We start from the raw sequence: 26,439 nt of genomic DNA on the forward strand, positions 1-26,439 counted from the left end.
CTTTTCAGTTCTATGAAGGCAGAGAGACATAAGGAATCTGCAGACATTGGTTCATGAGGTTTAAGGAAAGAAGCCATTTCCATAACATAAAAGTGCAAGGTGAAGCTATAGAAGCTGTGATAAATTATCCAGAAGATCCAGCTAAGATCATAGATGAAAGTGGCTACATTAAACAACAGATTTCCAAAGTAGATGAAACAACCTTCTATTGGGAGACAGTGCCATCTAGGATTTTTATAGCTAGAGAGAAGTCAATGTCTGGCTCCAAAGCTTTAAAGAACAGGCTGACTCTTTCGTTATGGGCTAATACAGCTGGTGACTTTAAGTTGAAGCCAATGCTTATTTACCATTCTCAAAATTGTAGGGCCCTTAAGAATTATGCTAAATCTACTTTGCCTGTGCTCTCTAAGTGGAACAACAAAGCCTGGATGGCAGCACATCTGTTTACAGCATGGTTTATTGAATATTGTAAGCCCACTGTTGAGAGCTATTACTTAGAAAAAAAGATTCCTTTTAAAATATTACTGCTCATTGACAATGCACATGATCATCCAAGAGCTCTGATAGAGATGTACAAGGAAATGAACGTTGTTTTAATGTCTGCTAATATAACATCCATTCTGCAGCCTATGGATTAAGCAGTAAGTTTGAATTTCAAGTCTTACTATTTAAGAAATATATTTTGTAAGGCTAAAACTGTCACAGATGGTGATTCCTCTGATAGATCTAGGCAGAGTAAATGGAAACTCTTCTGGAAAGGATTCACCATTCTAGATGCCATTAAGAACATCTGTGATTCATGGGAGGGGGTAAAAATATCAACATGAACAGGAGTTTGGAAAAGGTTGATTCCCACCTTCATGGATGACTTTGAGGAGTTCAAAACTTCAGTGGAAAAAATAACTGCAGATGTGGTAGAAATAGCACAAGAACTTCAAGTGCAGCCTGAAGATGTGACTGAATTGCTACAATCTCATAATAAAACTTGAATTGGGGAAAAGTTGTTTCTTACGGATAAGCAAAGAAAGTGGTTTCTTGAGAGAGAATCTGCTCCTGGTGAAGACTTTGTAAACATTGTTGAAATGACAACAAAGAGTAGAATATTACATAAACAGCTGATGAAGCAGTGGCAGGGTTTGAGAGAAAGGACTCTAATTTTGGAAGTTCTGTTGGAGGTCAAATTTTGTAATACAGTATCACATGCTATACAGAAATATATTGTGAAAGGCAGTCAACCAATGCAGCAAACTTCATTGTCTTATTTTAAGAAATTGCCACAGCCAACTCAACCTTCAGCAACCACCACTTTGTTCAGTTAGCAGCATCAACACTGAGGCAAGACTCTCCACCAGCAAAAACATTACGACTCACTGAAGGCTCAGATAATAGTTAGCATTTTTCAGTAATAAAGTATTTTAAAATAAAAATACGTTATGCTATTGCACACTTAACAGACAGCGTGAGTTTACAGTTAAACTTTTGTATGAAGTGAGACATTAAAAAACATGATTTATTTGACTGTGATATTTGCTTTATTGCAGTGATCTAGAATTGGACCACGGTATCTCTGAGTTATGCCTGTGTTTCCCTTCTTTATCTTGTGTCTTTGAACTCCCTCACCTTCATTTTTTTTCTTGATTGTGTTAGCTTAGTGGTTTATCTAGTTTTTGTTAAGAAAATCACTTTTTGGATTTATTTATTAGTTGCATTTTCAGTTATAAAGTCACTGATTTCTGTCTTAAAAAAAAAAAACAGAACCTTCCTCCTGGTTTTCTTCAAGTTTATTTTTTTTCTAAATTTTTGAGTAGTCCGGGAGCAATGGTTCACATTTATAATCTCAGCACTTTGGGAGGCTGAGGCAGGGATATCACAAGGCCAGGAGTTCAAGACCAGACTGGCCAACATGTTGAAACCCCGTCTCTACTAAAAAATACAAAAATACAAAAAAAAAAAAAAAAATAGCTGGGCATGGTGGTTAGTGTCTGTAATCCCAGCTACTTGAGAGACTGAGGTCAGAGTATTGCTTGAACTGGGACCCAGGAGGTCGAGGTTGCAGTGAGCTGAGATCGAGCCACTGCACTCTAACCTGGGCTACAAAGCAAGACTCCATCTCAAAAAAAAAAAAAAAAAAAAAAAAAAAATTGAGTCATACTCTTAACTCGTTCCTTATTCTGTATTAGTTTAAGTAAATAAGGTGATGCATATTTCTCAGCATTGCTTTAGCTATGGCCCTCAGGTTCTGATAAGTAGTATTTTCATTACCCTTGTTTTAAAAATTCTTGAATGTCCATTTTAATTTCCTTTCTTACTGAGGAGTTGATATTTAAAATTTCCAAAAGACATCTTGTAACTTTACTATTTTTTTTTTTTGATACACAGTTTCACTCTTATTGCTCAGGCTGGAGTGCAATGGCACAATCTCCACTCACTTGTTTCTTATGGATAAGCAAAAAAGTAGTTTCTTGAGATAGAATCTGCTCCTGGTGAAGACTTTGTAAACATTGTTGAAATGACAACAAAGACTAGACTATTACATAAACAGCTGATAAAGCAGTGGCAGGGTTTGAGAGAACTGATTCTAATTTTGAAAGTTCTATAGCCTCCCAGATTCAAGTGATTCTCCTGCCTCAGCCTCCCCAGTAGCTGGGATTACAGGCACCTGCCATCACGCCCAGCTAATTTTTGTACTTTTAGTACAGATGGGGTTTTACCATGTCAGCCAGGCTGGTCTCAAACTTCTGACCTTAGGTGATCCACCTGCTTCAGCCTCCCAAAGTGCTGGGATTACAGGTGTGAGCCACCATGCCTGGCCTTAATTTCTATTTTATTCCTTTATGATCAGAGAATGTTATTTGTACTATTTTCTATTTTCTGTAATGTTAAGGTTTTTATTTTTATTTTTTTAATTTTTATTTTTTGCCATATTCTACCTCGCTGTCAAGTTCAAAAGTTTTTCTTTTATAATCAATGGTTAATTTTTAGTTTTAGTATAGAGTTTGATTATACAGTGATCAGATATACCTTAGCAATTACGGTATTTATTCTACAGTTTATAATGGAAAAAAAACCCTTTTTTTTTAGTTGTAGCATACAGTTACACAGAATCATATACTAAAAGTGATTTAAAATATTTAAGAATGCAATAATTTAAATTATCTAAATTAGGGAAATTTTAAAAAGTGTTTTAAAAATAAACAAGCTTATTTTTAGGGAACGAAATTTCTCATTCTTTAAAAACACATTTGATTTCAAAAGTAAAAACTGCCTACCAAATCATACATAATCAACGCTGAGGCATTAATAAAAGTATGTTATGATTTAACAATTATGTCAGAGGATGGATTCCATGACATATGACATGTTGTTTCACCTACACACTTAAAAAATAGTACATATGATTTTGCTGCAGTAACGTTATATTTTCTACATAAGTCTTCCGTGTCATAATAAGGATACTACTTTTCAGGTTTTATTGTTCAGTGCAAACACTTCAGATGGTATAATAAATACAACAACTACATTTACAGAGTACATAAGTAAGTATTTCTTTTCAATGCAACAGAAGCTTAAGCAAAGTCTATTTAGGTTGGATTACCTAATATTATCAGCCTGATTAATTCATAAAAACATTCAGGAATGCAGTATGTATTTATCAACTATTTACTACCAGTAGGTGCTATGCAGGAAATAAAGATAATATTGGAGTCTGTCTCAGCAGCCAATTACAAATTTTTATGGTCATTCTATAGTTCTTTATACATCTCTGTAGTCTATATCAGATTTCCCAAGGATAATAAAAAAGATATGGACATTGGAGATAAGATCACAAAGAGATAAAATAATTTTGGCTGGATCCTTAGCTGAATAAACAGTACTTCTGAATATTTTGCTCATAACACTGCCCCAGGTTTTTCTTCTTGCCTCTTAGAGAATCATTAATTACCGCCTCACTAAGCCAATTCATTTATATTAATTTTACAGTAATATAGACTTATAAAAATTATTTTGTAACTGCCATTCTTTTGCAAGTATAGTAATAATCATTAAGTTTCAAGGTTAAAAATCAATTAATACCTAGAAGATATTATTATATTTTACTGGAATCTTAACCATTTAAGTTTCCTTCATGTCCCAAATTAGAAAAAAATTACATTTTCCTCTCAATAACTTTAAATAATCATTTTATACATAGATGACATTTCCAATGATAAAGCAAAAAAAAAAAAAACAGTATCAATGTAATTTTAAATCAAAACATGTTCATAAATGTAGGTAGGTATGGACTAATAAAATGTTATTCATAACACATCAGCATATTGGTTTTAAACACACTGCTGTTTCTTCCTGCGCAACTAAGTAAAGAGGGTATTTATTCTATCTAGCATTTGGACCTCTAACATTAATCATTTATATTAAGTATTTTTCAGCCAAGTGAATCTTTGTTGGCATTTTCATTTTCAATATAATAAGGAGTTACTTGTTTAATTGGTGGTTTTATTAGCAGACCTAAAGTCTGGACACTGCTTTGGGTTCTTGTATTATACAGACATCTACATATAGGTGTTCCCTAGTATCCACAAAGAATTGGTTCCAAGACCTGCAAACACCAAAATCTAAGAATAATCAAGTACCCAATATAAAATGGCATATTATTTGCATACTAACCTATGCACACCCTCCAGTATACTTCAAATAATTTCTAGATTACTTATAATATCTTACAACATATATGCTATATAAATAGTTGTTATACTGCATTGTTTAGGGAATAATGACAAGAAAAAAATCTGTACATGTTCAATACAGATGCATTTTTTTCCCCTAAGTATTTTTGATCCATGAATGCAAACCCAACAATATGAAACCCATTGATACAGAGAACCAACTGTATGGAGACAGTATAAGGACTGGATTTGGGCCTAGTTTGGGCCTTGAGTCTAAGCCGTATGCTCCAAAACCAGCTTTGCAAGAGATCTATATAAGGCAGCACTTTGTTAATCATTTGATACACACACACACACACACACACACACACACACACACACACACATCTTTCAAGACTCTCACTGGGGAATGTGACTGGCAAGGGAGGATTCATGAATTTCTGATCTTCTGGTTGAATACCATAGATTCCTTACCCTTACCTTTTTATTGTTTTTGTTTTTGTAGAGATGGGGTTTTGGTATTTTGCCCAGGCTGGTCTTGAACCCCTGGCCTCAAGTGATCCTCCTGCCTCAACCTCCTGAAGTGCTGGGATTATAGGCAAGAGCCACTGCACCAGGCCCCCTCAAATAATTTATCCTTTGGATTGACAATCAAACTAAATTAAGATTCCAAATGCAAAGCATACAAAATCCTCTTTAACGTCATACCTTAGCACACTGCATGTGATTGCAGCCTTCATTCTTCTGTATTGGAGACTTACAGTTGGCACAAGGCTTGGAGTTAGTTAATAACCAGAGACAATTGGCGGCATCCTCGTAGGCTTCACTAACTCCCACAACTTTGGGATATTAAGCACAAACACAAAAATAAATGATTTAGTGTACAACTTCTAGGGGAAAACAACCCTCCAGACTTTTCTTTGCAGGCTGTTTCTCAATTTTAATAAAATATTTATTTTCTGATCAGGGTCTGTGGCAACATTTTTAAACTGCTTCATTTTGAATAGCCTAATTATAAGATAAGAAACTCTATTCCAAAAGAAATATTCATGAAACCTGGTTTAAGGGAGATTTCTCCATAAACTTGTGCCCAAATAAACTGTGACCAAAAACAAAATATACAAAAAAGGTAAAAAAAAAAAAAAAAAAGAAAAAAGCAACATTGTTACTCCATTTAAAATAACTATTGCACCAAAGAAAATTACAGAAAGAACAGTTACTTTAGACAATAATTTATTTAACAGGCCAGATGCAAATATAACTATCAGAAACTCTTCGCCATAGTGAAAAGCAAAAAATATCAACATCTTTTTTTATTCATGATTATTCTGGATAATCTTAAAATTAATTCAATGTGACATGGCTAAAACTAAGCTTATTATTTCCCCCAGACCTGCTCCTTTCTTTATTCCCCATCCTGGCAAATGATACAATTATCTGGCCAGAGGCAATTTAGGAAGAGTATGATCTTTGACATCCTCCTCGTTCCCTCACTCATTGTATCCTATTTATTCCACCTGCTTTATCATATTTGGTTCCTCTCCATTCCCAGTTCTTATTGCTTTAAGCTAGAGTCCTTCATATCTCTTGCCTAGACAACTAAAGCACAGAAAAGCAACCTATCTCCTCAGTTCCTTCACACGTCCACCTTCAACTACACTGCTTGCACAGTGATTTTTAAAAAAATCTGTGTTCTTCTTTTATTGACACAAGATATTTTACATATTTATGAAGTAGATATGACTGTTTGCTACATGCATAGAATGTGTAATAATCAAGTCAGGATATCTGAAGTACCCATAACACTGAATAATTATAATTTCTTTGTGTTGGTAGCATTTCAAGTTCTCCCTTCTAGTTACTTTGAAATATAATATTGTCTTCTATCTAACTCTGTTTGTACCCATTAACCAACTTTTCTTCATCCTCCCATCCCCTGCCCCTGCCAGTCACCCACAGTGATCTTTTTAGAATACACAACTGCTTGAAATCTTTTAATTTGCTCCCCACTGACTACAAGATAAAATCCAATTGTTTTTGCAAAGAATATAAAGCCCATTATGATATGGCCCATCTGGCAAGTTCCTCTCACCCTCCATCCCTAATCAAACTTATACTCTTCATTTTCTTAAGCTCAACTTACTTTATTATAATTTGAGATCCACGATCTTAAGGAATGTCATGGTTTTTAAAAATTCTAAATTTTACATTTTAAAAACTTCCCTCTCCCCTCCATGGACACAGTTAGGGGCTGGAGAGTACTAGATGTATAATTAAAAATTTTTTCCTGCAAGAATGTCAGCACTCAAGTTGGTTTAGTTTTATTTTCTTTTTTAGCCCTAAGTGCACTGAGAAGCCTTACATTTTCTTTACTCAAAGAGATGCCAGAAAATCATTTTAGAATCATTGAAAATGGCCCATCTAATCAAAGCTTTGTTTACATGCAGACACTTTCAGAAGGGTGGTGGGGTAAATGGTTGGCTCTACTGTCCAAAGCAGAGGAGAAATCAGACTCTTTGAGTTTCGAAGTTCAAAAAGAAAAATTACCCAACCCCTAGATATAAGCCCCTGGGGAGGGAAGGGAGACAAAGGTTTGGACTCACTGATCCCTGGAAAGTGGCTCTGTGTATGGATTGGAAGGGCTGAGCACTAGAAGCAGTCTTCTGATGGAGCCTAGCAGTGCAGGAATGGTGCTATCTTGCTGCAAGGAACCCCAAGTGCTTACCTACTTAAGTTTATATTAACAATAGAACAGCAGCTACTGTTGGACTGTAAAAGCACTGGTTTTAAACTCCACATAGCAAGTGAAACAGCAGTAATAAACTGATCAGACTTTACTCCAGTTGTAAACATACTTGGTAGAAGATGGTTTGATTAAGGTGTTGGTGGGAGAAATTCTCAGATAATTTGGTGGGTGACAGTAGTTTTGGAAGAAACTACTTAGGGCTAATAAGGTCAAGCTGTGGAGGCAATTCCACTTACAAAGGATACTGCTGTAAAACCTAATCATTTAAGTATACTTCACATTTATAACATCTAATTTTTGTTAAAAGTGTGGCCTTTCTTCTTCCTTCAGCATCAACACTATTGTTAGCTCAGAGGCACTAACATATTCTTATGACTCTTATTGTCCATTGTTATAATAAATAAAGCACAAAGCCATTAAAACAAAGCAGCAGTGTGGCCTGCAACATAACCGTTTTTTCTTCCACCCTTGGAGAGAATGTGATCCCTAACTGCATTTTAGTGAACTGCATGAAGCAAATCATGTTCAGGGAATAACCAACTACAACTATAATAAAAACTCGTGCTGGAAAAAATACCTTTATTTCCAATTCTCTGAACATGCTTATTCCATATATCTGTTCCTTAAATATTCTTTTTTGTTTTTGAGACAGACTCTCTTTGCTCAGGATGGAGTACAGTAGCGTGATCTCAGCTCACTGCAACCTCTGCCTCCTGGGTTCAAGTGATTCTTGTGCCTCAGCCTCCCAAGTAGTTAGGACTACAGATGCCCGCCACCACACCTGGCTAATTTTTTTTTTTTTTTTTTTGTATTTTTAGTAGAGATGGAGTTTCACCATGTTGACCAGGCTGGTCTCAAACTCCTGTCCTGAAGTGATCTGCTTGCGTTGGCCTCTCAAAGTGCTGGGATTACAAGAATGAGCCACCGCATCCAGCTTATACATACTGTTTTTAACATCAACACCACATCTCCCTTCAATCTATCTGGTGAGATTTTTTCACCTCTACTGACTTTCAAACTCTTCCCTTCACTTCAGTCACATCTCTTTTATATCTTGATCTTCTTTCTTAATAATCTAGTGTGCTTAGGTCTCTTTGTAAAACGTATTAACTTCATAATAAAGTATTAGAGTATCACAAAATCTAATATCTATTAATAGAATCAACATGTATGCATGTGAAAACACAGTTGCTTTTAAAGATTGAATTTTTAATTTTTATTTTTTTTAGAAATAGGAACTCACTCAATTATCCAGATTGGAATGCAGTGGTGCAATCATAGCTCACTGTAGCCTTCAACTTCTGGGGTCAACAGATCCTCCTGCCTCAGCTTCCCCAAGTAGCTAGGACTACAGGCATGTGCCACCATACCTGGCTAAGTTTTTAATTTTTTGGAGGGACAGGATCTCACTGTGTTGCCCAGGCTGGTCTTGAACTCTTAATTCTCAAGTGATCCTCTTGCCTTGGCCTCCCAAAGTGCTGGGATTACAGGTGTGAACCACTGCACCTAGTCAAAGACTGAATTTTTAAATACACAATTTGAATTCCGTTTACTGAGTAGGTCCTATGAAAAATATTGGTCTGAAGAATTAATAAATTAACCATCATTTCATAGAAAATATAACCATTCCTGCTTCTTGCTCTAATTAGACACAATAGAGGCAATTTCAGCACTTAAACACTATTTAAATCTTTCTATGAAATTAATTCTAGGCCAGGTGTGGTGGCTCACGCCTGTAATTCCAGCACTTTGGGAGGCCGAGGTGGGCGGATCACCTGAGGTCGGGAGTTTGAGAACAGCCTGGCCAACATGGAGAAACCCCATCTCTACTAAAAATACAAAATTAGCTGGGTGTGGTGACACATTCCTGTAATCCCAGCTACTCGGGAGGCTGAGGCAGGAGGCGGAGGTTGCGGTGAGCCGAGATTGTGCCATTGCACTCAAACCTGGGCAACAAGAGCAAAACTCCACCTCAAAAAAAAAAGAAAAGAAAAGAAAGAAATTAATTCTTTGAATTGATTTCCATATATTTTCTAATACTTCTTTCTTATTAATTAGATTTTCTTACCCTGAGTCTCATAATTCAAAGACTTTGGAAAACTGGACATAAAGAAGAAAACTATGTCATGAAACTACAAACTTGATTAAACATGCTTATGACTTTTTTTTTTTTGCATAAAATGCAAAGTAAAAATGCTATAATCCAAAGTAACACATAAACTTAAAATAGTACCTCATGATACTTTTCCTTTTGAAATATCATTTTTGCATATTTAATGATGGTGTTCTACTTCAGTATTATAGTTGGCCAATTACTGTTTACTTTAATCCTCACCCTAAGTTTCATAAATGTAAGTGGCCATTACTAGTCACCATCTTTCAGTGTGGAAGACACAGATCAGTAGAGTGAGAAAACTCCTAGGCTTTTCTTAACAACTACTGGGACTTTCTCTGCAGCCTTGGCTTGGTTCCTTCTCTGGTAGAACAAATCTCAGGTGCCTTCAGTCTTTTGTCTCCTATCATGTTTTCAAACATTCTTCCATCTTTCCAAATCAAAACCCCATTTGGGATCTTCAAGGGTGATCTCCAGTTCTTAAATTTGTGATCTCCCTATCTCTGGCCATCAGAAGTAACCATGTATACACCATTTTCTAGCTTTTCTATTTCTTTCCTCCTCTTAGTATCAGGATCATTATCATGTCCAAGGACATTTTTTCACAGTCCCACCCATCATCTGTTCTCACTAGCCAGGCCATTCTCCTTCTCCTTCCCTAGCAAAAACTTATCTGTGGGTATGAAATGATTTATCCATTTTTAATATGGTAAGAAATAACTAAAAATAGCCATCAACTTAAAAATACTTGCTTTAAAGACTTTTTCCATGTTCTGATACCAGATGTGAAATGGATTTGCTGTGTGGCAGAACATTTTTGTTTCTCTTGGCCTTGGTATCTCCCTCTGTAAAAGTGGGGTAATTTGTGAATTAAGGGCAAGTAGGGAGATGAATTACTCTAATTAGACCACAGGCAAAATGAAGATTATAATAAACCTGAAGAATTGTGGGAAGAAAAAAATAAGTGAACCATATAAACCTAAAAGATCATATCCATAGTTTGAGACTGCTTGAGTGAATGATCAGCAGTTACCTGGTGAGTGATTTGTTCTTACAGTTGAAACCTTGAAAGAAGAACGGTTCTTTCAGGGTAATGGATCAGATTTGGTGACAAAAGACTGGGAAAGTGATGCACAAAGTCATCTGATGCCACAGGATAGTAGCACTTTGAGAGGGCCAGTGTGTCACTTAGTGCCCACAAGATCAGTATTCACCTCAAGTTCCCAGGACCCAGGATCTAGACAGCTGTGGAGATGCTAACTCACCTTGGAGACTGGGGTGGGGGTTTGGAGGAAAATAAAAGAAAACTACTTGCTTTATATTTCAAACATTCGATGGGCATTTTCTACTCAAGAATTGAATAGAATAATATGGTAGACTAATTACTTCTTATGGTACATAAACTCTTTTAGGCAACTAGTAAGCACAAAAGGTTTACTACTTAGTAAGATTATTTAATAGATCTTAAAGCTCTCCTGCATATACCCCCTCTCACCTGAATTACCCATCTTAAGCCCTCTTATCCTCTCACTTGATCATTCTGAAGTTGTCTCAAAACTAGCATTCTTACCTAGTTTCTCAATAGTCTCCATTTCATCATTCATACTTCTGCCTGAGTGATCTTTGTCAGTAAGCTTCTTCATTCATCACTCTCCTACTTAAAACTCCTTTTCAGTGTTAGGATAAGGTCAGATTTCCTAGCATTGTGCATAACCACCTCTTTGTGCCAAGCACTTGATTTGGACTCCTGTCTGCACAGTCTCATCTCTCAATGCACCATCGCACTGATTGTATGAATTATTTACAGTTCTTGCATATGCCACACTACTTCACATTACTACTTCACCCTATTCTTGGAATGTCTTTCCTATTCTGGTTCATGTGAAGAACATCTATCAGCTTTCAACATGCAGCTTAAGCATCAACTCTTTTATAAAGTGTTTCCTAACCCTCTCCCATAGATAACTGACCTCTTCCTTCTTCATCTTTCCCCTCTCCTACAAGTTACCACATACATGAACAATGTTCTCTCACATTCAGAACACATTTTTCCTTAGTTTTGTATATAGTTGCCTCTCTAAAATATAAACTTCAACAGCATCGAGGGCATCCTATTTCTGTATTCTAACATACAACAGCACTCAATAAAAGTTAATTAAATAATGAATATAACATTTAAAATGAATAATTTATTCCTAAGATTCTTAGCATCTTTTCTGAGTTTCAGACGAACACTTGTAAAATTCCATTGGACATCTCCATACATGTTGGGTAAGTACTTCAAGTTCAGAATGTTCACACCAAAACTTATTATTCCCCACCCCCCACCAAAGTTACTTGTTTATTTGAGTTTCCTGTTTCACTACTGGCGTAATTTACCCTCTGACTCAAATAAAAAATTCACCTTCCTACCTTTAGTCTACCTTTTCTTCAATTTGCCCTTCACTCTCATCATTTATCTTGATAAAAATAACTTTTCTGATACTGCCACTTCCCTACTTAAATAATACACTCTATGGCTTATTCTGTTAGGAGGATAAATTCAAAACAATTTGGCAATAATGCTCACAATCTGACAACACCTACGTTTCTAGCCTCATCTCTTGCAAGTTTCTCCCATGAACTTAACCTTAAGCTCTAAAGAAATGTATAAAGAAATGTAGGAAGGTGGGCAATAGCAAGCTATTCGTAATAGAAATATAAATATTTCTAGCTGCCAGAAGCAAGGAGAAAAGTAAATTCCAATTGTTTTGTCATATCTAAAGGTGCTGCAGGATAATGGTATGAATCTATTTATGGAACACAAACACACATACAACACCCATACATATCAGGAGAATAGGAGAAATGGTGGGTATGAAGAGCAATGGCTAGTACAATGAATCTGGGGAACAAGCACAATCTACACACGCTTTTTTTTTTTTAGGCGGAGTCTCACTCTGGCACTCAGGCTTGAGTGCATTGGGGTAATCTGGGTTCACTGCAGCGTCCGCCTCCTGGGTTCAAGTGATTTTCCTGTCCCAGCCTCCCAAGCAGGTGGGATTATAGGTGCTCACCACCATGCCTGGCTAATTTTTGTATTTTTAGTAGAAATGGGGTTTCATCATGTTGGTCAGGCTGTTCTCAAACTCCTGACCTCAGGTGATCTGCCCACTTTGCACTCCCAAAGTGCTGGGATTACACATGTGAGTCACTGTGCCTGGCCTTATACAGGTATTTTTGTTTTGGGAAGTGCTTAGCACATAACAAGTACTAAGAAAAAAAAAATTTTTTGTTGTTGTTGAGACGGAGTCTCTCTCTGTCACCCAGGCTGGAGTGCAGTGGTGTGATTTGGCTCGACCTTCCGGGCTCAAGTGATCCTCCTGCCTCAGCCTCCCTAGGTGCATACCATCATGCTGGACTAATCTGTGTATTTTTAGTAGAAATAGGGTTTCACCATGTTGGCCAGGATGGTCTAGAATTCCTGACCTCAAGTGAGCCACCTGCCTTAGCCTCCCAAAGTGCTGGGATTACAGGTGTGAACCACTGTACTCGGCTTAAAAAAATCTGTTGACTGAATGGTTCATGAACAGGACGAGAATGTTTAATCAGGCTTCACTATATTCTAAGATAATCCACTACTCTTTGCTCTTGATAATGGACATAAGCCTTCTCAACAAGTGAAAGGGATCACCCACATTAATAACTAATAACTGGGCATTCTGATTTCTATGGTAGTCTCTTCTCCAAGGGTCATAATAACCCTGAGTCAGTGGACAGAGTGAACCTTGTAGATCTAAAATGCTGAGGACCAGTCCTCAGGCAGTGGTAAGTTCCCTGATATAATACAGGGCTGTAAAGTATCATGGCTGCTGGGCAGTCTGTCTCAATGCTAGTTCAGTTGCTGACAATAATTACATACCACAAGGCGGAGACGCTAAAATCCAGTTCATAGCTCACTGCCTTCAAGGTGATTCTTTGATACCCTTTCTCCTCTGAACCCGAGTTTGTCGTTCTTGTTTCTGGACTCTCATCTTTACTCAACTGTATCAGTTATCATATGATACTGTAATGTCTGACTGCTTCCCTCTAGCCTCTGCATACCCTGAAGTCTGGCATTATCTTTATTATGTGCTTTACTCATAAGTGTAAACTTATTGAGTTAATTCTTGATCCTTACTTGCAACATCTCAAGCTAACACCATTATCTAAATCTTTTTTTAAAAAAGACCAGAACTAAATTAATTTTTGTTTATATTTTTTGAGAGAAAACAGTTGTTATAAAACATTTTAGAAGATGGGAAATTATTGCAAAGCAGACAGATTTATCTGTCAAACGTGGGAACTGCTATTAGGAAGGGTTTAAAAAGGGAGTCCCCTCAGAGATTCGAACCCATTCTGTTTACAAGGCGCATGTCCTGTGTCCTTCAACCCAATCTAAGCATTAGTTTTCTCTGTAAAACAGGATTACCAACATCAACCTCATATCATTTCTGTGACGATTAACAGAGATAACGTATTTATAGAAGTCTCAGTGACAACATTTATCTATAAGGTATTTAACATCAGTAAATCTATAGAACCACACAAGAGCAAAAAATTAACTTGCTGTATCCTTCACTGGAAGCTTTCAGGGATATGGGAAACTCACTCAAACTACAGATCATATACTACTTCCCACATAGTACAGAACAACTGGTTGGCTGACCCTAGGATAAAAGAAAAGGGCTGTAGGAGGAGGCTTAGCTGTGACCCCTATTTACCCTGTTTGTCTTTGGCTGGAAAGTAAGTCTGTTAGAAACATGGAACTTGTTCATGATTCCTCCTTGCCAAAACTCTATTACTTCCAAAAGGACGTTAGTCAAAGGGGTGAAGTTAAACAGGAGAGCGCTTGCATTAACAAATTTGGAAACCTCTTAAATGAAGACCAAAAAAGATATGACGACATTTTCTTTTGAATGCTATAAGGAAATATGTAGCAAAGCTATCTAAAATTCCTCTTACGTTCTTCTGGTTTCATTTCGGTTATTTTTTGCAGCCAATTCTTCCATGTTTGGCAGTCACAAGGCTCATGTGCTTCACCAAGGCACTCCCTAAAGAAAAAAAGAACATAGAAAAGACAATTTAAAAATATTCTTTATCAACATCAAGGTAAAAAAAAATATGTAGAGGCTGGGTGTGGTGGCTCATGCCTGTAATTTCAGCACTGTGGGAGGCCGAGGCGGGTGGATCACCTGAGGTCAGGAGTTTGAGACCAGACTGGCCAAGATGGTGAAACTCTGTCTCTACTAAAAATACAAAAAATTAGTTGGGTGTGGTGGCACATGCTTGTAATCCCAACTACTCAGGAGGCTGAGGCAGGAGAATTGCTTGAACCTGGGAGGTGGAGGTTGCAGTACGCTGAGATTGCACCATTGCACTCCAGCCTGGGCAACAAGAGCAAAACTGCATCTCAAAAAAAAAAAAATGTAGAAAGTGTTCTTCCAATTTTAAAGTTGAAAAAACTAAGGCACAGTGACTAATGAGAGATGGAGCATTTCAACAGACAAACTGAAAATGAGATTCCAAAGCTTAATATCATTAGACCAGTTTTTTAAAAAAAAATCAGTATTCATTTACATATTTCAAAAGTTCTCAATAGATTTATATTTATAACTTAGATTTGCAAGTCTTCAGAGCTTTAAAACATTTTAATCAATTATGTTTTATCCTTATAAATATTTTAAATTATTGTTACTTGAAGGTGTATTCCTGGCCGCTACTGAGCAGCTTTTTAGACATGCAGAAGAACAGGCCTCATGAGATTAGATTAGAATCTATATTTTATCAAAATTACCACATGAACCTTCTTCATTTTAAAGTTTGAAAAACACCGTTTTAAGTCAAATTATTGTAGTTACTTTTACCTCTCAATCTCCAGGTAACAGCTGGGGTAACTCAATCTACTTTATTAGAATTTGGCAAATTTTGATTTAAATAATTAATTACATCAATTTATCATTTTAACTCTATTTTATATTCTTTCCATAACTATATAAGAAGTCAAACACTAAAACAAGCCTAAAGCCTTTATAGACTACCATGTTAATTCAAAACTGCAATTTTAATTATTGTATAGAACAAAGGTAATTATTCCAGTCAGTGATATTATTTGGAGGAGAAAACAACCCAATCTGGAAGTGATATCACCATCAGTGCTATTTTAAAAGATTTTATTTACAAAGGTTAAGCTTGGGCAGGGAGTGGTGGCTCATGCCTGTAGTCCCAGCTACTCAGGAGGCTGAGGTAAGAGGATCACTTGAGTCTGGGAGGCGGAGGCTGCAGTGAGCTGAGATCATGCCACTGCAGTCCAGCCTAGGTGACAGAGCAAGACTCCATCTCAAGGAAGCAAAATAAAAAAAGGTTAAGTGTGTTAAGAAGACACACCAACTGACTCATGTAGTCTTACAAACTAAGAGGTAATTAAGAATGTATTGATTCTACTTCCTATTCGTTAGGACGGTGATTATTAAAAAAAAACAGAAGATGTTGGTATGGATGTGCAAAGATTGGAACCCTTGTGCACTACTGATAGAAATGTAAATGCTGATGCAGTTGCTGTGAAAAATAGTTTGGTGACTCCTCATAAAGTTAAACTTAGAATTACCATATGATTTAGCAATTTCATTCTAAGGTATGAAAGAACTGAAAGCAAGGATTCAAACTTGTACACCAACATTCACAGAATTATTCATAACAGCTAAAAGGGGGAAACAACCCAAGTGTCTATCAACAGATGAATGGATAAACAAATTGTGGAATATACACATACACACATATACACGTATACACAATATTCAGCCATAAAAAGGAATAATATTTGGATACATGCTACACTACGAATGAGCCTTAAAAATATTTTGCTAAAAAAAATATTTTGTTAAGTGAAGGTAGACACAAAAATACAAACATTCTAGAATTCCACTTATATTAAATATCTAGAATAGACTAATTCATAGAGAAAGAAAGTAGAGTGGTTGTTACCAGCTTGGGAGAGGAGAGGATGGGGAGTTACTGCTTAAGAGTTACAGAGTTTCTGTTTGGAATTATGAAAAAGTTCTGAAAATAAAAAGTGGTTATGAGAGTTTATAGCTGCACTGTGTATGCAATTAATGTCACTGAATTGAACAATTAAAAAATGGTCAAATGGTAGGGAAAAAAATGCACCAATTGCCCTGAAAGGGTAATTTAGTTTCCTTACACTCCTAACTTATCAAATCTAATCTGGCATTTGGGAAATCTTTTCCATAACTGTGGTTTTACAGAGGTCCTAGCAACGTAGTGGTAACTTAACAGATATTCAAAAAATATTGGGTTGATTAAAAATATGGAAGTGAGCTGGGAACAGTGGCTACTTGAGAGGCTGAGGCAGAAGAATCAATACAGCAGGAGTTCGAGGATGTAGTGTGCTATTATCACTCTGTGAATAGCCATGGCACTCCAGCCTGGGCAACACAGCAAGACCTCATCTCTTAAAAAAAGTGAATATATCAGATTCACTTTGGTTCATATTAACATCAACTCTACTTTCCAGAAATGTAAGGGGTATATGTGATAACGGTTAATTTTAATTTGGCATACATGCTAGCAGACATTAGAGTAAGAAATATGCCACAGATCTAGGAACAGTGTTTCCATATGGTGCCTGCAAACACATGTGGGAATGGAGAATCTACATTTCTCATGACTCATTTTTCAAAAAAGCTTGTTATTTGCATCTCAATAAAGCTAGAAAAAAAAGCCTTGAAGCACAAAAAGCCCTTATATATCTGCAGTAACTAAAACAAACAAACACAATCAACGAAATAAATTATTTCTATTAAGATTTTTTTCCTCTGGAGACTTTTAACAGTATATTCAATATTCTTTTCCTAGCAGAATCAACACTAGTAAATACTGGTTTTGCTGTCAGAACATTTTTTGAAAATGTTCTGGAAAAAAAAAAAATCACTGGGGAACAAAGCCCAGTGTTTTCAAATAAAGTCTGGGAAAAAAAGCCACTTCTTCAAAAGGCCGTAATTGCTTATCAATGTGTTGGCTCTCCAAGGCTGTGTTGTATTAGGTAGCAACAGAAGGTTTTCTTTTCCAAAACCTTACAGGAGTACACAGACTTGCTGCTTCCTTGGTTGCAAGCCCAATCAGTAGGACCACTTTAGGGTGTTATAACTGGTTGGCACAGTTTCTGCTAGTTTCCAATGCAATACTAAGAAAGGATATAAAAAGAAGCAGCTTATAAATAAAAAGAAGCTACAGCATGGACTGTGAATTAGAGGTTGAGGTTACTATTTAATATTATAAAATATCTTTAAAAATTAAGGCATCTGGAAAAATAAACTCAGAATTCTCCAAAGTATAGTAATAACAATGCCACTAAACATAATACGTAATCGACAATCTAAATGATCAATGTAGGAAAGAGAGGTTATTCTGAGAAAAGTAGTGAAGATGCTAGAATACTAACTTCCTGAAGAAAGTTTTTTTTTTTCCTTTTTCTTTTTTGAGAGTCTTGCTCTGGCACCAAGGCTGGAGTGCAGTGGCGTGTGATTTTGGCTCCCTGCAGCTTCCACTTCCTGAGCTCAAGCCATCCTACTGCCTCAGCCTACCAAGTAGCCAGGACAATAGGTGTGCACCACCATGCCCAGCTAATTTTTGTATTTTCTGTAGAGACAGGGTTTTGCCATGTTGCTAGGTGGTCTCAAACTCGTGGGCTCAAGGGATCCACCCATCTCGGCCCTGCAAAGTGCCAGGATTACAGGTGTGAGCCATTGCTCCTGGTCTAAATTCCTGAAGAAAATTTTAACCAATGACTGTTGACAAGTATTCTAAAGGTCCTGGTATCTGTTGTTGAAACCATATCTCAAAATGTCAGTAAAATGAAAGTATGAGGAGGGGAATCTAGGGACACAGCCTACTGAATCTCAGCCAGAGACACCAATAGGATGGGTTTATTCAGAGAAAAAAGTACCCTGGTAAAAGCTTATATAAAAAAAAAATAGTTGCCTGATTTAAAGTCCTCAACCTAGTTCAAATGTAATTGGATAGTTAACATCAAATATCAAGGAATGGCTCTCTCTCCTTGAAAATGTGCCAGTATGCGCCAGGCGTGGTAGCTCATGCCTGCAATCCCAGCACTTTGGGAGGCTGAGGCAGGCAGACCATCTGAGGTTGGGAGTTCAAGACCAGCCTGACCAACATGAAGAAACCCCCGTCTCTACTAAAAATACAAAATTAGCCAGGCATGGTGTGGAACATGCCTGTAATCCTAGCTACTTGGGAGGCTGAGGCAGGAGAATCGCTTGAACCTGGGAGGCAGAGGTTGCGGTCAGCCGAGATTGCGCCATTGCACTCCAGCCTGGGCAACAAGATCGAAACTCCACCTCAAAAAAAAAAAAAAAAAGAAAGAAAGAAAAAAGAAAATGTGCCAGTATGCACAACTGCTGGTATGACTATACAGTGGTTCTAAAGGGCTCTGGAAAAGGAAACATCTTCCACTAAACTTTTAAAATTTATTACTTGATGGAAGAAATTCCTATGCAGAAGTTGGCAATTTCAGTTCAGTGCCATTGTAGAACTTTTTATTAACAAGAAATTCTGAGTGAATTAAGTAGAAATTCTCATTTTTATGATTCTCTCCTTTAGCTAACATTTTTTAGTATACCAAGCAATGTTCTAAATACTCATTTAGTTCTCTTAACAACTCTTTGAAACTTGTACTATTTATCCTGATGCACAGGGAGGTTCAGTAACCTACCAAAGGCCATACAAGTAAAGAGTAGACAAGCTAAAATTTGAGGCTAAATAGTTTGGTTCCGGAACCTGCACTCTATGTTGACTGCATCAGATAGGAAGGCTTTATTTTATCACATTATTTTAGGAGAGGATGTTTATCACCAAGCCACACAACTAGTTAGTGGTAGAGCTGTCTCACAGGCAGGTCCTGTATCTCCCAGATTATTATCACTCTGTACTCTGTGGAAATTTCATAAACTGAACCCTCAAGCAATACTCATTTATGCAGATGTGCTACTCTGCAGATAGTACACATGATATTTAAACAAGGTCTTACGACTGAACTGCCAAATAAGTAGCATCATGTTTTTATTTCTAGGCCTGTGAAGAGCTGGAGAATGTTTTGCTAGTTGGCAGAAGTCTGATACTTAAATAGCTAGATACTACCAATCTAGAAAAATCTTTTTTTCCAAAACTAGAGCTGTTAATTTAAGAGCATAAAACTGACTTTGTAAGAAAAGATGAGACACAATTATTAGGTCCGCAAATGCAGACTACTTCATCTATTTTGTCCAGAGGGCTCCTGGAAGTCTCTTGGCCTGTGAAGTCTATGGAGAGGGAGATGATACATGCAACTATTGCTTTAACTCAAAAAAGACCCATGATCCTAATAAAGGAGTAGGTATTGATCAAAATCCTTATTGTGAATGTTGGAGAAAAAAAGATACTCACTTTCAGACTTTTCTCCAATACCTGACAAGTCTGCACATTGTATTCTGATCCACTGGGAACTTTTTAAGTGGACTAGAAATCCGATACTGTGGTTTCTCAAGTTGTACATCATTATGATTCAAGCCTTCATATCAGGGACTTTAAATTTGTTCCTTTTAAAGACTTCTCTGCATAGTTTCAGTAAATAAATGCTCAATTGCTAGGTGATATATTTAAACTCTACCATATTATTATTTAGAATATTTCCTGCCAATCAATTTCAGTGAATAAAATATGTTTGACTGTCTATGGGTTTAGAAGAGAAATTCCAAGTAAGCTTTTCAGTTTCCAATGGACACTGGTGCTTAAAAGGGACAAGAGTAAAAAGAGAGGAAAGAAATGGCCACCATCCCATCTTGGCTTGGAGGCCAAGACGTATTTCTGATAAAAAAAATCTGTGAAGGGTTGTCTCAGAGAAGAGAGACTTTGTGTCAGTTCAGAAGGCAGAGAAGTTACACAGTAGCCTATTTTACTTAATTAAAAAGAAAAAAAAGAGGAAAAGTCATTGGTTCAAGTCAGAGTCCATCCAGGTTTTGAATATTATCTGGAGATAATTTTGTCCAGATCATATTTATAAAGGCTAGGGGGAGAAAGCATGCTAACTTCAGTTACAGAGGGCTAGGAACTTGGTGAACAGATAGATAAGGGTATCTTGCAGTGGGAAGGGGAATGCCTATTTTTTTTTTTTTTTTTTTTTTTTTTTTGAGACAGAGTTTCGCTCTTGATACCCAGGCTGGAGCGCAATGGCGCGATCTCGGCTCACCGCAATCTCCGCCTCCTGGGTTCAGGCAATTCTCCTGCCTCAGCCTCCTGAGTAGCTGGGATTACAGGCACGCGCCACCGTGCCCAGCTAATTTTTTGTATTAGTAGAGACGGGGTTTCACCATGTTGACCAAGATGGTCTCGATCTCTTGACCTCGTGATCCACCCGCCTCGGCCTCCCAAAGTGCTGGGATTACAGGCTTGAGCCACCGCGCCCGGCCGGGAATGCCTATTAATACTACTTGTCTCCCAAAAATGAATATATTTAGTTATATCCATGCAGATATCTCTTGGGTATGGCTCAATTGCTTCTGTCATATATAGTTCTCAGAAACTAGAAATTATTATTGTGTTTTTTATAGTCATCTTTAGAAAATTATTTCTGAGCTTTTGAAGAAGGAAAGAAGTAAAACCAGAATCTTAATTTGTGAAGATCTCTTTTGCAAAGCTGCTTTTTTTCATGAACAGATTTTGCTTCTCATTGAAATAAGAGATAAGGGCAACACAAAGCATATGACAATTTCTACTTAGATTTTAAAATTACAGTCAAAGCTCTTATACTATATGAATAAGGGTACAAAGCTAACAATGCAAAAAACAGGCACTGTAAATTAATGCCTAGAGAGGTGAAGCAGGCAACGCAAAAAATCCATCCTATAACTTAATAAAACTGAAAGGCAAAGGATTCAGCTGAAGAACTTAAATCTGAGTTTGTCCTTCACTAAAACTTATTTTTATTTCATTTAAGTCACCTTCTTCTCTTCCTCTCTGGTGCTATGTCCAAAAAGTGATGATTTTGTTAGGTCCTCTACTACCCTTATGAACAGAAGAGTAAATAATTACCAAGTATGACCTTAGTCCATGTGGCCATTCACAGATCCCTTGAACTGGGATAAAATTCAAAGTAGGGCATGTGATCTTGGTATATAGTCTCCAATGGGTCTTGAGTATAAACAGCCTGATATTTTGGGGCATGAGAAAAAGTATGCTGATATATTTCTCAAATGTTATTCTAGATATTTATAGTTTATAGCATCGTCTATGTTTATAGATATATATACATAGTTTTTAGAGTCTGACCTATATTTGTAGGTTTTTCCATTACCTTTTCTTATCTTCAAACTAAACTTATTATTACTTGCAGCATACAAAGAGAATGGGGAAGAACACAAGAAATTAAAAGCTAAACTACAGTGAAAACTGGTAAAAGCTAGATCACAGAAACCACAGTGCTTAAGAAGACAATGCCATCAAATTTTTTTCTTTTCCCTTCAAAACTTAATTTTTATCTGATCTCAGCAAAAACTAATCTTTTTATTTTATCTTTTAGACATTTTCCTAATTTATGTTTTCCTTCTTCGTCGTTTCTCCAACTAATCCTCTAAATCAGTCTTTCTCAACCAGGATTCCTCATCTGAACCACAGAACTCAGAAAATACTTTACAATATATGACAATTTTTCTCATTTTTTCCAAGGATGCTATATAATTAGTATCATTTTAGATGCATAGGATGCATACAATGGGTGCTGCCTTAGGACCCTAGAGTTTAATTATCTCTGGAAACCACACTGGCTCAGAAGAGAAAGCTCCTTTATTACTTTTATATACTTGCTTTACAGTAAAGTAGGTTCATATTAATCTAAATACCATTAATTTGCTACCAATTCAGCTCATATGCATTAACTTTCCTTCTCATTTCAAGCTTTATCTCTCATGGTGGGTTAATAAGGTGAGTTAGGAACCAAACCATTGAATAATAAAAATGTAAGACCTTAATATAGAAGGTTGGGTTCTAATCCCATTTCTGCAGATTCCTGCCTTTTAAGTGTTTTGAAAAATCACCTGAAGGCATATAGATATAACCTACTGTTCAGTATTTTGTTGCTATTTTGCTTGCTTAGTTTGATTTAGCCATGAAAGCAGTAAGCACGGTTTTCCTTTCATTAATCACCATAGTGGAGGGATCAGGAAAATTTTTCTGTAAAGGGCCAGACAGTATATATCTTGAGTTTTGCAGGCTATGCAGTCTTTGTCTCAGCTACTCAATTCTGCTGTCATAGCCCAAAAGCAGGCACAGACAATACATAATAAAATGACATGAAATGGGGTGGTTGTGTTCAAATAAAATGTTATTTTAAATAATACATGTAGACAATAGTTTGCTGACCCCTGACTTAGAGTAAGGGGTTTGCAGTTCAATAAATACTTTTAACTAATGATGATGGTGAACGTAAGAAGTAGACCAGAGTGGCCGGGTGCTGTGGCTCACTCCTGTAATCCCAGGACTGTGGGAGGCTGAGGAGGGCAGATCACGAGGTCAGGAGTTTGAGACCATCCGGCTAACATGGTGACACCCAGTCTCTACTAAAAATACAAAAAATTAGCCAGGTATTGTGGCATGTACCTGTACGTAGTTCCAGCTACTTGGGAGGTTGAGGCAGGAGAATTGCTTACCTGGGAGGCTGAGGTTGCAGTGAGCCTAGATCGTACTACTGCACTCCAGACTGGGTGACAGAGCAAGACTCTGTCCCAGGGTAGGGATGGTTCCGTACCTACACCTTCCTACTATGTAGCAGTGATAAAATTAGTTTCTGGTTTCTGTTAAGTATAAAAGTAAAGACTAGAGTTTTACATCCACCTAAAGTGTATCCATGCATATCTGGTAATTCTGGCAATGAGCAAAAAGCAGAATAAATACTATTGTTTTTATCATTTAATTAAAACAAAACAGTTAACTGAATCTACTATCAATAAGTAGAGTGCTGATAGCTAACACATATACAGTCAAGAGTATTCAGAGTTACATATCCTTTCCAATACTGATTTATCATCAGTTTGTACTTACTGAGTACTATCAGGCACTAGAAACTAAACAAAACAAGACACAACAAGCCTGCAGTCATTGATTCTTGACTAGAACTGTGCATTAGAATCACCTGGGATACTTTAAATTTTCTTTTTTTAGAGCCCCACTCAAAAACCTACTAAATCAAAATCTTACTTGTTAGGGCCCAGGATAAAATTTTGGAAAAGTAACCTTAGTAATTTTGGGAGCTCCTGGTGAAGATTTGCTGCTAGACTTGTATTTTTAATGAAAGGTTAAATTCTAAACATTTTCTAATCTATGGTCAGCAATTTGGTATTATGGTTTAGGTACATGGGTTTTAAAATCAAACAGACAGGTTCTGATCCCATTTCTGCCAATTTCTAGCTGTATAACCCTGGGGAACTTCTCTGTGCCCGAGTTTCCTTATCTGTAAAATGGGCATAATAACATCAATTCAACTCAGCATTGTTGGGAGAATTCAATATATGAAAAATAGCTGGTGTAGTGCCTGACACACACTAAGCACACAAAAAATATGAATCATTACTACTTATTACACGTTTCTTAAACTAAGAAGAATATTATCAAGTACACTACAATTTAAAGGCCTGACTCAAGGGGCAAAGTCTCTTTAACAACTATTAGGAAAGTAATTAGGCTGATTCCAACTTGTCTTATACTAACCAACAGAAGAGGTGTCCTTTTCCACAATCAACAGCAGGAGCTCTCAGCAATGGGAAGCTGAGTGTATCAGATCCAGATGTATTTGACCCTTGTTTTGTTAGTCTGACTGCTCTGTCACAGCCTGGAGTAGGACACCATTTAATGGCAGGATTATTTTCAACAAAGGCCTGTTTAAACAGCAATAACAAAACACACAAAAAATATTTTAATGCTAAATTCTAATACTAAGTGTACCTCTACCATAATGTACTTTAAAGCAGAGAAAGAAAAAGAGTGAAATAAAATGCAAGGAGTTGTCAGTCTCAAGAAAGGTAAACAGGACTGCAAAGTACTGAAAAAATTATTAAGAAGGAGAAAATGGCAATTAACTTAGTAACAACATGATTTTAAAAATTTATGTTTTCTTTAAGCTATAAACCAGGTAAATGATGATAAAGTAAAAATGTAATTGTTCACACAGAAAATATATAATTTTAAAATGTTTTCTTGGCCGGGTGTGGTGGCTCATGCCTGTAATCCCAGCACTTTGGGAGGCTGAGGTGGGTGGATCACGAGGTCAGGAGTTAGAGACCAGCCTGGCCAACATGGTGAAACACCATCTCTACTAAAAATAAAAAGATCAGCTGGGTGGGCGAATCTTTTAAGATTAGCTGAGGTGGTGGGTGCCTGTAATCCCAGCTACTCGGGAGGCTGAGGAAGAAGACTCGCTTGAACCTGGGTGGTGGAGGTTGCACTGAGCTGAGATCACAGTATTGCACTCTAGCCTAAGCAACAAAGCAAGACTCCAACTCAAAAAAAAAAAAAAAAGTTTTCTAATACAATGTGTCACTTTTCTGATGACTATAATTGTTAAGCAGAAACTTGCATGTAGCTGTATTAGAACAGTAAATTGCTAAATGGTACACAAATAATACATAATAATCAATATTATGATACTTTCTGTGTTAATGAAGAGGGGAATGGGCACAGTGGCTCATGCCTGTAAACCCAGAACTTTGGGAGGCTGAGGCAGGCAGATTCACCTGAGGTCGGGAGTTCAACACAGCCTGGCCAGCATGGTGAAACCCCGTCTCTATTAAAAATACAAAAATTAGCTGAGAGTGGTGGTAGGCGCCTGTAATCCCAGCTACTCAGAAGGCTGAGGCACGAGAATCGCTTGAATCTGGGAGGTAGAGGTTGCAGTGAGCTGAGACCATACCATTGCACTCCAGCCTGGGCGACAGAGTAAGACTCTTATCTCCAAAAAAAAAAAAAAAGAAAAAGAAAAAATTAGGGTTTACACTCAGTTTAACTGCATAAAGCAGTTAAAATGTAACTTTTAAATCATACACACAAAATAAAATAACTTGCCTATTACTTCTGGGAAAAAAAAAGAAGACAGAAAAAAAAAGAAATAAACATTATAATTCATTATATAAACCTATTACTTGGAATAAAAATAATAATAAACTTCCAAGTTGAGAATCTGTATTTCCAAATATTTTATTTAGGGACATAAAAGATAATGTCTTTCGGAAAACTTAAAGTAGGTACAATCTAATTTGAACATTATCTTGATCAGTTATAAAAGTGCAACAGGTTAATTAATAAACAGTTCTGAGAAATAGTTTTATTTTAAATTTCATAAATTACCAGTACTCCCTCCCCCTTTCCTATTATTGTTATAAAATAACACTTTAGCTTAAAACTTTGTCACCATTACTTTATGTAACTTTTCTGACAGTGTTTCTGACAAAAGTTAGAGCCCATTATTTTGTTTTCAAAAATAAAACAAGAATTAAATATGTTATAAATGTTGGACAGAAAATTGGCAGCATACTTACCTTAATATCAAACTGTAGGTATCGTTTGTCCATCTCCTTTGAAACTACACTTTCTATGATATCCACAGGCACAAGTTGGAAGCAATCATATGCAGGGCAAAAAATGTTGTGAGCTTCACCTTCTTGAATTTTCAGATTCAAAAACCTATTAAAATGATCAATGGACAGCAAAGGAGCAAGGATATTAAGTTGTGCATACATTCTAAGAATTTTCCTTTTTCTTTCCTTTATTTTTAGAGACAGGGTCTCATTCTATTACCCAGATTGGAGTACAGTGACATGATCACAGATGACTGTAGC

The 26,439-nt window shown here is 36.7% G+C and overlaps 1 protein-coding gene across 9 annotated transcripts in view; it reads right to left on the bottom strand.

Moving 5' to 3' along the window:
* Window positions 1–26,439, bottom strand: part of ANKIB1 (ankyrin repeat and IBR domain containing 1) — a 159,579-nt gene that overhangs the window by 18,361 nt on the left and 114,779 nt on the right. For all 9 annotated transcript variants that reach the window (XM_012450828.2, XM_064380395.1, XM_012450827.2 and 6 more), the window contains 4 exons: window positions 26,140–26,284; window positions 24,317–24,483; window positions 14,507–14,595; window positions 5,373–5,503 (listed from right to left, as the gene is read on the bottom strand). In XM_012450828.2, coding sequence (XP_012306251.1) covers window positions 5,373–5,503; window positions 14,507–14,595; window positions 24,317–24,483; window positions 26,140–26,284 — 532 coding nt within the window. The remainder of the gene's footprint in view (window positions 1–5,372; window positions 5,504–14,506; window positions 14,596–24,316; window positions 24,484–26,139; window positions 26,285–26,439) is intronic.

Source organism: Aotus nancymaae, unplaced genomic scaffold, assembly GCF_030222135.1.
Source record: "Aotus nancymaae isolate 86718 unplaced genomic scaffold, 86718_ANA_hifiasm-v0.15.2.pri h1tg000025l, whole genome shotgun sequence".
In the NCBI taxonomy this organism is placed as follows: Eukaryota; Metazoa; Chordata; class Mammalia; order Primates; family Aotidae; genus Aotus; species Aotus nancymaae.